Below are 10,459 nucleotides of genomic sequence, written 5' to 3'. Positions count from 1 at the left end.
AGAAGTAAACCTCGGATCTCTATCTGATACAATGCTTGACAGAACACCATGTAGCTTCACAATATCGCGGATGTAAATCTCCGTCAACTGAGATACAGGACAACTGATATTAATCGGAATGAATGAGCCGACTTCGTCAATCTATCCACAATCACCCAAATAGTGTCATTCCCTTTTGGAGTATTCGGCAAACTTGTCACAAAATCCATGGATATACTATCCCATTTCCACTCTGGCACTTCTAAAGATGTCATCAACCCAGCAGGTTTCTAATGCTCAACTTTTGACTTTTAACAAATCAAACATGAATATACAAACTGTGCCACATCACGTTTCAACCCCGACCACCAAACCAACTTCTTCAAATCATGATACATCTTCGTAGCTCCCGGATGAATACTCAAGCTACTTCTGTTACTCTCTTCAAGAATCATCTTCTTCATCTCATCATCATCAGGAATACAAATTTTGCCTCGAAATCGCAACACTCCCTGATCATCGACCTTAAAGTCACTATCTTCAGTCTGATTTCCACCAATAAATAAATCTACAAACTTTACATCCACTTTCTGCCTTTTTTAATACTAGTCAGAAATTCACTATCAATCTTTAGCATTCCTAACTTCACGCTCTGAGGTGACAACTCACAAACTAAACTCAGGTCTCTAAACTGTTCGAGCAGCTCTAACTCTTTGATCATCATAGCGGACATATGTAGAGTTTTCCGACTTAAAGCATCTGCAACAACATTAGCTTTACCTGGATGATAATTCAACCCAAAATCATAATCTTTCAACAATTCAAGCCACCTTCGTTGTCTCATATTCAATTCCTTTTGATCAAACAAATACTTCAGACTTTTATGATCACTCAACACTTCAAATCTAGAACCATACAAATAATGTCTCCAAATCTTAAGCACAAAGACCACTGCAGCTAATTCAAGATCATGAGTAGGATAATTTTGTTCATGAATCCTCAATTGTCTCGATGCATAAGCCACTACCTTGTTATTCTGCATAAGCACACCACCTAAACCCAACTTGGCGCATCACAATACACAACAAAAGGTTCATCAGACTTTGGTAAAATCAAAACATGAGCCGTCGTCAACCGCTTCTTCATTTCAACAAAACTGTTCTCACACTAAACATCTCACACAAAAGCTTTACCTTTACAGGTCAACTAAGTTAACGGAAGTGCTAACTTAGAAAATCCTTCTATAAACCTGCGGTAATAACCTGCCAAACCCAAAAAGCTTCTAATATCGGTAACCGACTTAGGAGTCTCCCATTGTGATACTGCATCAACTTTAGACGGATCTACCGCAATACCACTACCAGAAATAACATGGCCAAGAAAACTCACCTCATTCAACCAGAACTCACACTTTGACAACTTGGCATATAACTTCTTCTCCTTCAGCACTTGCAAAACAATCTTCAAATGCTCAACATGTTCTTCTTCAGACTTAGAGTATATCAAAATATCATCGATGATCACAACCACGAAGCGATCTAAATACGCATGAAAAATACGATTCATGTACTTCATAAACACACCCGGTGCATTAGTAACACCAAAAGGCATCACTGAATATTCGTAATGTCCATAACGTGTCCTAAAGGCCGTCTTTTGCATATCCTCGTCTTTCACTTTAATCTGGTGATAACCTGATCTTAAATCAATCTTGCTAAACACACGTGCACCCAGTAACTGATCCATCAAATCATCAATTCTTGGAAGTGGATACTTATTCTTTATTGTTAGTTTATTCAACTGTCGATAATAAATGCATAACCTCATGCTACCATCTTTCTTATTAACTAACAATACTGGCGCTCGCCAAGGTGAAACACTCGGTTTTACAAACTTCTTATCAAGTAAATCGTCTAACTGTTTCTTCAACTCAGCCAACTCAGAAGCCGACATACGGTAAGGAGTCATAGACACAGGCTTCGTACCCGAAACAAGATCAATCGAAAATTCAACTTCCCTTTCTGGCGGCACATCAGGAATCTCATCAGAATTCTGGAAATTTGCACACAATTCGTGTAACATCCCGTTTTCCCAACATAAAAAAAATTCATAAAAATAATCAGAGTTTTCCACATAAACGGAATGCTACACTTCTTTTCTTAAAAATCTTTAACGGAATAATTAACTAATTATCCATAAAAAATTTAATAACAAAATATTCAATGCTTGGCTGCGGAATTTATTTCAACATCTAAATAGTCTTTGGCACAAAGGCCTCATCATAAATATCTCATAGAAATCCATTCTAAAACATCTGAATAGTCTTTGCCACATGCCCCCCTAAATAATACACGTGGCACCTCACTAATGGACTGAGGGTCCAAAACTGCCAAAGAATCAAAACATAGGGGGTTGTTTTGTATTTAAATTAGTTAGGGGGCCATAACTGCAACTTTTGGAAAGATAGGGGTCCAAAAGTGTAATTAAGCCTTTTATATTTTATAAAACCTACTAATCTTCAACGTTAACCAATGAAATTTCCAGCTTTCACTAAACCTATAACAGGAAAATAGATACATAATAACATAAAAAATATATATTAATAGGAAATTCAACAAATGATGTGCAAAAGAAAACATAAAAATGGCCGCACTACAGCAGGTGAAGAGAAAGGTAGAGAAAGGCAAAGTATATAGAGGTGGTAGAAGCAGTGGCGTAGTCAGGACCTTGGGTCAGGAGATGCAATTTTTTAAATTTTTTTTATCATCATTATTGTTATTTTTTGTACATATTATTAAAATTATATATTTAAATTTTAATAAAAATATTATTTACCTCACATTTTTATCCTCTTTACATTTTTATCCTCAAATTAATATTTCTTTTTATAAATTCTTCTTGTTGAGGATAATCTTATTTGAGTTTCGAGATACGTCAGGTACAAAACACAAGTATCTCTTTAAGTCAGATTTAAACATTAGTTTGTCACATTGTAAGAGTTTAGTCTCTTAAATTTGATCCAAATTGATGTCAAGTTACATTTTAAGTGTACCGGTATACTTGTTTTTTAAAATAACCAATTATTTTTATGAAATAAAGAGCTATTTTTCAAATTGTTATTTTATAAAATGTCATTTCATAAGAAAAAAAATATCATCTCATTGTTTATAAGAATCATATCAAAAATTTTATATTTTATTGTAAAAAAAAATCAATAAAATTTATTTCGTCACTTTGGATAATGAATTTAGTTGTTGTAATTTTTTTAAAATATAATGCATTTAACTATTAATTTAAAGACCGAATATATTGATACAAATTAAATTTTTGAGTGTTTCATAGTTTTTTTTTTTCAAGTATTAAGTGTAACATATATATTGGCCTATTATTATTAGCTGCATATATCACTACATTTAGTAGGGTCCAGCCCAATGGCTATGTTGTTTTGGCCTATTATTATTAGCTGCATATACGTCACTATTATTATTACCATTGTGCAGTGGCAAGATTTAAACTGGTGCAAAGTTATAATTTGAGCAGGTTCAAAATGAATAAAATAAAAAATATTGGTTTAAATTTAAAACTTTGAGGGGATGCAGCTGCACCAGCTGACCAATACGTGGCTCCGTCACAGGGTACAAGGTAAATAAAGGGAGAAAGAGAAAAGGGTAGTAATGGAAATAGATGAAAAAATGGCCTTCAACTCACTTTCTTCGCTGCTTTGTAGAGAAAGAAAAAGATGGTAGGTCCCACGTAATTCTTTCTCTCTTCTCTATCTCTACCCTAAACTAAACAGGAAAAGTCATCTATTTCTCTTCTATTTCTCTCTCTGTTATTTCTCTCTTCTCTAAATCACCTCTACCAAATACAGTGTAAAAGTTAATGACCGAATTTAATTAAAGAGAAAACTTAGGTACAATTTCTTATCTGCTTTTCAAATTTTAGTTAAGAACCATACAAAAAGCACCTAAGGAATTGTCCTAACTTTAAAAATCTCGATGCCACTTTTTGGTCTTGTTTCTGTAAATAGAACCAAATCAATTGTACTAAAATGGAATTGCACTGTTTTCTCAAAAGCTACAAAATAGACATCAACAACATGCTTTTGGTTTGAACGTTTGGTAGGAAATCATGTTGACTCATCTTATTTCCACTTCAACGTTACAACTATTCTAAGATAAACCACTCTCTCTCTCTCTCTCTCTCTCTCTCTCTCTCTTCACTGTTCACTCTTCTGTGTGCCAAAACCACTCACAAGTTGCCACCACAATTCATCTCTCAGGTTACTGTTACTTCAAGATACCACTTTTTCTTTACTTTGATTGCATGGATCCTGTTTTGTTCTCAAGAAACTGTGTAGATTGAAAGATAGAATCATGGAATATTGAGATGGCTGCATAGATTTTTCATTTTCCATTTGTGTTTCAAATGTTATAAGTGTTGAATGAACTTAGAAGATATCTTGTTATTCAATCTGGGTTTGATTTGGTTTTGGTTACCCTTTTGAAATTTTTATTTGATGGTTCCTTGGTTTGCCTATAGTGTCAAACTTTGAATGACCCTTTTGAAAAAGTTGAGATTTTTGGATGTTATTTTCTTTCTTTTTCTTCTCTATGGTAGATTTATTTATCACATAGGTGATGGAACTTGTTTTATTTTGATATGGTTATGTTATTTCTATTTGTTTTATGTTTTTCTAGTGTTCATTAATTGTATCTTATATATGTATAATTTGTAGTTGTATACTTTGTATTGTATTTATATATGCTTGAATTAGTTGTAATTAAATGAATATTTATCAATATAAACTTTTGATTATAGCAAATGAGTGATAATGTATTTCTTTTCAATTGTGGTAGGTTTCTTCACTATTTCAATATTTCTGTCACTTCAATTCAATTTGTAGTAATGGAATCTTGGAGTTATATCCCTGAAGAGAGAAGCTATTTGTTTTCTGATGAAATGGATTTTTCACTTGATGCTTTTATGAGAAGTAGAAAACCCTTGGTTGAATGGGAAAACAAATCTTCATGTAACTTTGAGAGAGATGGATTTAATTCAGATAGAGAGGTAGTTAAAAGTATGGAATTTGTAGACTTGGGATTTCCTATGGAATCTTCTAGGACTGTTCGTGGTTCGGTTCAGACATCTAGCTGTGAGCTGGATAGTAATAATTCTAGTAAAAGAGAGAATTCCTCGGTCCATGTTATTGCTTTTGATTCATCTTTTGCGGAAGAAGATTCTGAGGCAAAGCATTTAAGTTCTCGAGTTGAATCGAAAAATCATGATTCTTCGTTGATTGATTTGAAGCTAGGGAGATTAGTAGATTGTCGAGGTGGGGGCAGTGATAGAGATGGAAAAACATTCACTTCTGAATCTATGCCGATACATCAAAACGTGTTAGCCAAGAGATCCCGCACTTCTAGCTTACCTGCTTTGGCTCCTGTATGCCAAGTTTATGGTTGTAATATGGATCTTAGCTCCTCGAAAGATTACCACAAAAGGCATAAAGTTTGTGATGTTCACTCCAAGACAGCTAAAGTTATCGTCAATGGTGTTGAACAGAGGTTTTGTCAGCAGTGCAGCAGGTATATTTTTTGGTTCCTTTGGAACTAAAATTACATTTCTATACTTCTGTTACGATCAGATGGTCATCTTCTAACCATATAAGATCGTTATATTTGTTCGATTATTGACATACCCCATTTTTATAGTTCTTTGAGATATTCAATTAGGAAATGTCGTTAGTAAAACCAGAAAAGAATTTTAAGAGTTTTCTCAAATCAGACAAGCCATCAATACTTCTCGTATTATTTTACTTTCTTATGGTTTTCTTAGGGATACTATTGATAAAATGATTTAAGAGTTTTCTTTTTCCAAATGCCGTCTAGTTTATTTGAGAATTCACAATGCTCTGATCAATTAGTGTATATGATATTGATATAGAATAGATATGTTGAGATCGCACATTTGCTAATATATGACCAAAGTAGTCATTCATAGTCTAAATTCTAACATGGTAATATCTTAGAATTGTTAATGGACCACTTGTAAATGTCCAGTCTTGCAAACTGCTCTGTAATCTTAGATTTGTTACTTAATTATGCTTTTTTTTGTTCTTGAATTAGGTTCCATCTAGTAGCTGAGTTCGACGATGGTAAGCGCAGTTGTCGCAGGCGTCTAGCTGGACACAATGAGCGCCGAAGGAAACCTCAGTTTGATTACATGACTAGTAAACAACACAAGATTCTTCAGTCATATCAAGGTATGAAATATACATTCTGCTAGCATCTTCATTAAAATAGATAAGACAGCAAAAATTGGTTGATAACCTCATCAGTTCTTTTGAGAATTTATGTCTGATAGTTAGTTGCTGATATATATGCTTGAAACTCAATGTAGCCATGAACAAATGATATTTCCGTGAAGCGTTCAATACAGTTTACCTAACAACTAGAATTATATTTCCAAATGGCCATCATTGTGTTTACGAGGATTTAGGTCTGGTCTATCTATTCCATGCTAGGAATGAGATATTTGTGAAGAGATTATAAAATTTAGAACCCAAGTGGGCAAATATGACCTAACCGTAGTGACAGAAAAAACATTCGAAATTGATTATAAAAGTGTAGCATCCTTCATATGGACTTCGATAAAAATCTGTGGCATACTACGTAAATTTCAGTTTTTAATAAGATTTAGTGAATCAAATTTTTGACGCATCATTTTTAGCAAGTATAACCACTTCAAATTATAGTAAAGAGTTGATAGATTAGGTGCTTAATATACAATCAGATATACCTCTAATCTTTAACCACCATATGTAATTTAAAAATCAGAAGGTTTCTATTTCAGGAGGTTTCTTAACCATATTAGTTAGGATTTTGTGTGATGGTAGGGTCTATCTACATGTCACTACATATTGAAAGAAAATTGATAGGATAAATTTATTCTTCATTAAATTATTAAATATAAAATTTGAATACTAGTGCAAGATTTTTGACTTTGTGATGTGGAGCTATATGATATATTTTTCTATTAGCTTATGGTATACAGGTTGTATAGCTGAAATCTCTCAAGTTGGTCCTCAAGGGAAGAGTATTAATCAGTTTTAGAATTTTCTATTAGTAGCCTCAAAGCCTAAATTATAAGATATCATGCAACTTGTCACTATAAGAGCAGATATGTCAAGAACTTTGTCAAATTATGCCGAACTAAATTTGAATGAAATATCAATCATTGGAATGAAATCATTTTAAAGAAAACTATACATGTCTTCATTTAATATTAAGATGTCAATTACTATAAGAAATTTGGGTTAAGTAATGTGGATTAGCTTTCTCAATATAATGATACAATTCCTGCCATGAACTTAAATTAAAACCTTAGAATCTAGAAAGAGAGCATGCAATTTTTTAAACATTTCAAACAAAAGAGGCACATAAAGCTTCATAAATTATGTTATCACACTCCATCTTTTAATTTTTGTGGTCCCAGGGAATGATGTGGACCATTTAACAAGTGTTTGTTTGCATCCATCAGAGTTTTTTATGCACAAAGTTGAAGACAATCATACCAGTGTTGTAAGACTAGTTTTTCGCTATCGTGGTAGGACATATATTTTGCATTTCCACCATTATTTAAATCATTTATTCAATTCATGATTTCAATAGAAGGTTACTGTTGTTTGAATGTTGTGACGAAGATAAAACATGCACTATATAATAGATTGCTAAATACCTAATAAATAAACTGGACGAAAATGTAAAATGTATTATACCCTAAGAGTAAAGTGTGTGTACTTAAGGCACTAGGGATTGTTAACGATTACAATGAAGTGATGCAAAGTCTATCTTTGTTACAGTATTTGTCTTTCTGTTTGATGTTTGGAGCTCCTGTCTGCTATAAGAGTTTAACGAGGATTCCCATGTAGATGTAAATTAGTTTTACACCGACAACATCCAATGAAAGCTCATTAGGCAAAACCACACCAGGGATTCTTTAACTTAATTTGAAGTTTTAAACTGGCCCTTTATTTTTTTAGATATAAATGTCGTTTAACTTTTTAAACGTCAAAATTGTTGGATCTTTAATGATTTTCTGTCCAAAACAATGAAAAAATTGGAAAGAATATCATGTCTTTACATTTTTGCTGTTATTCTGGTTTACATTTTAATGAGGCAACAATTCAAGCTGATAGTATAAATGTGAAGACATGATAGTTTTTCCTTTTGACAATAACTGCAAAATAATGTACTTTCATGTCAGTGTAAAACTAATTTACAAACTTGTCCACTTTTCTTCTGTTATAATAGTATTATTTCTAAAATAAATCTTCCCGATGGGAACGTTGTTCCACACACATAGCAAAGAATCTAACAAATTTTCTTGCACTAAATGTGTAGGTACTAACAACTTTTCCTTTCAAGACATATTTCAAAGTGGAATCCTTTTCCCAGAAAAGCATGATCAAATCTCTCAAAGTGGACATATCAAACTGGAAGAGGACCCAATTTGCAGCCCTCAACTAGAAGCGCCCGCTACACACGGACACGAGTTATCTAGCCATGCTCTCTCTCTTCTGTCAGCTCAGTCACAGAATCCGTTGCACCAAGCAGCAGGAAATCCATCAGCTACTTCAAGTACTTTTTTTCGGGACATCCGCACGCAAGATAGAGGTGACCAAGTTTCTGAAACACCATTGATGACAAGCTCAATGAATAAACATGAACGAAATGAGTCTTTTCCATGTGGGATAAACTCTAAGGAAAATATCAAATCTGAACATGGTGGCACTGTTGATCTGTTTCAATTGTCTTCTAACCTTCAAAGGGTGGAGAAGCAAAGAAATTCTGTTTTGGTAAAATGGGAAAATGAAGATTGTTGTTTCTCAAACGTGTAAAGGCTTTTATAAGCCTAATGTGTCATGTAACTGATTCAATTTGTTGATACTTTATTTTTATGATATATTTTGGTGAGATTTTTCCTCACGTGGATGGACTTGTTAATGGCTCAGTATGGATCAATGATAGGTAGAAAAATGAGGGATATCAATGTTGGTAGAAGTTGAGAGAAAATCCAACTTTGTAACACCAAAATCACTGGATTATTTTTTTATTTATTTTAAAAAGTGCGATGTCGCCTAATGGTTGAATTGTCTTAAAATTTTGCTCGACTTAACTTGCCTATACAATATCGGCTTGTAAAGTGAGAAGAACGCTTTCCATTTATAAGACCATATCTCATTCATGCAAAACTTTCAAGACACACTCTTCATGCCGTCAAGAGGGAGTATCTACTACTATCTAGGGCTCGTTTGGATTAGCTTATTTTAGAGCTTATATAAAACAGCTTATGCAAATAAATACATTTTTATGTATTATTTATAAGTTTTTAAGGTAGTTTATAAAAAAATGTGTTATGAAAATACAATTTTCGTTGGTCAGAACTTATAGATTAAAATAAAAGCTTATTTATTTACATAAGCTATTTTTCATAAGCTCAAACCAAACGGGGCCCTATTGTGATTAGAGTTGAACATCAAACAAGCTTTGGATAGGATTTGATATCTTCTTAAAAATATTACAATATCGATCTTGTATGATGATGAGTGTCTCTAACTTATAAGTTTGTTTAGATCGACTTATTTGAACTTATCTGTTGTCGTAAGTTTGGATTGATTTATTTGAGTTTATCTATTGTCGTGACAATAAATTCTTCAAACACTTATCATGATAAACGATTGTTCTATATTTATATATTATATTCTTTAGAGAAGCTAAGAGCATGAGGGATCATAATATAATTGCATATTATGATTGTGCTTATTATGTTTAAAAAAGGATTGTGCTTCTTAGGATTTTCATAAACTAAAATAGACAAAGTAGATTATTCCCTCTATGGAAGTTTCAAATCAAGGACTTGGCCAGGTTCACACTTAAGATGCAAAATGGAATCAGGAAACTACTAAAAAGTAGAAGATATTATTGAGGCTATCTACTTTAGATTTTAAATATTTAGGTAGTTGGCCCATATCAATCGTCCAAGGAAACAAAGATAAGAATGTTTAAGGTTGGAGAAGGGATCAACATTATTTAATTTTTTTTTTTTTTTTGAGAGAAGAAGGGATCAACATATAATAAGTATTCTGTTAAAAAATAATATATTAAGTCTATAAGTATATAAACAATTCTTGTAAAAAAAAGTATATAAAAACTAATGGTTATACTAAAATAATTAATTTAGCCCAGTTAAAATGAAATTAATATTTGATCAGACTATTTACCTTTTTTAGATGGATTTCAAATTTCCTGAATCTTTCTCCTAAAATTTAGAGTTAAGACAATAAAAAGAATTATTTTATAGTTATAAAGAATATACTTAATCATGAACTAGTGTACATAAAAATGTATATGATATCCTTTAAAGGCAGTGTTACCTTTTGCTAATTTTACCAAAGTTTTTTCTTTAAATGGTCTAA

General features: G+C 32.5%; 1 protein-coding gene across 1 annotated transcript; it reads left to right on the top strand.

Moving 5' to 3' along the window:
- Positions 1–4,081: 4,081 nt before the first annotated feature.
- LOC11426662 (squamosa promoter-binding-like protein 6) lies at positions 4,082–9,077 on the top strand. The gene is made up of 4 exons (XM_024784288.2): positions 4,082–4,261; positions 4,839–5,567; positions 6,108–6,244; positions 8,385–9,077. The coding sequence occupies exons 2-4, from the start codon at positions 4,888–4,890 to the stop codon at positions 8,879–8,881; spliced, it is 1,314 nt and encodes a 437-aa protein (XP_024640056.1). The 5' UTR covers positions 4,082–4,261; positions 4,839–4,887; the 3' UTR covers positions 8,882–9,077.
- Positions 9,078–10,459: the final 1,382 nt, after the last annotated feature.

This window comes from Medicago truncatula, chromosome 5 (genome assembly GCF_003473485.1).
Source record: "Medicago truncatula cultivar Jemalong A17 chromosome 5, MtrunA17r5.0-ANR, whole genome shotgun sequence".
Taxonomy (NCBI): domain Eukaryota; kingdom Viridiplantae; phylum Streptophyta; class Magnoliopsida; order Fabales; family Fabaceae; genus Medicago; species Medicago truncatula.
This window is presented reverse-complemented; position numbering and strand designations above follow the sequence as displayed.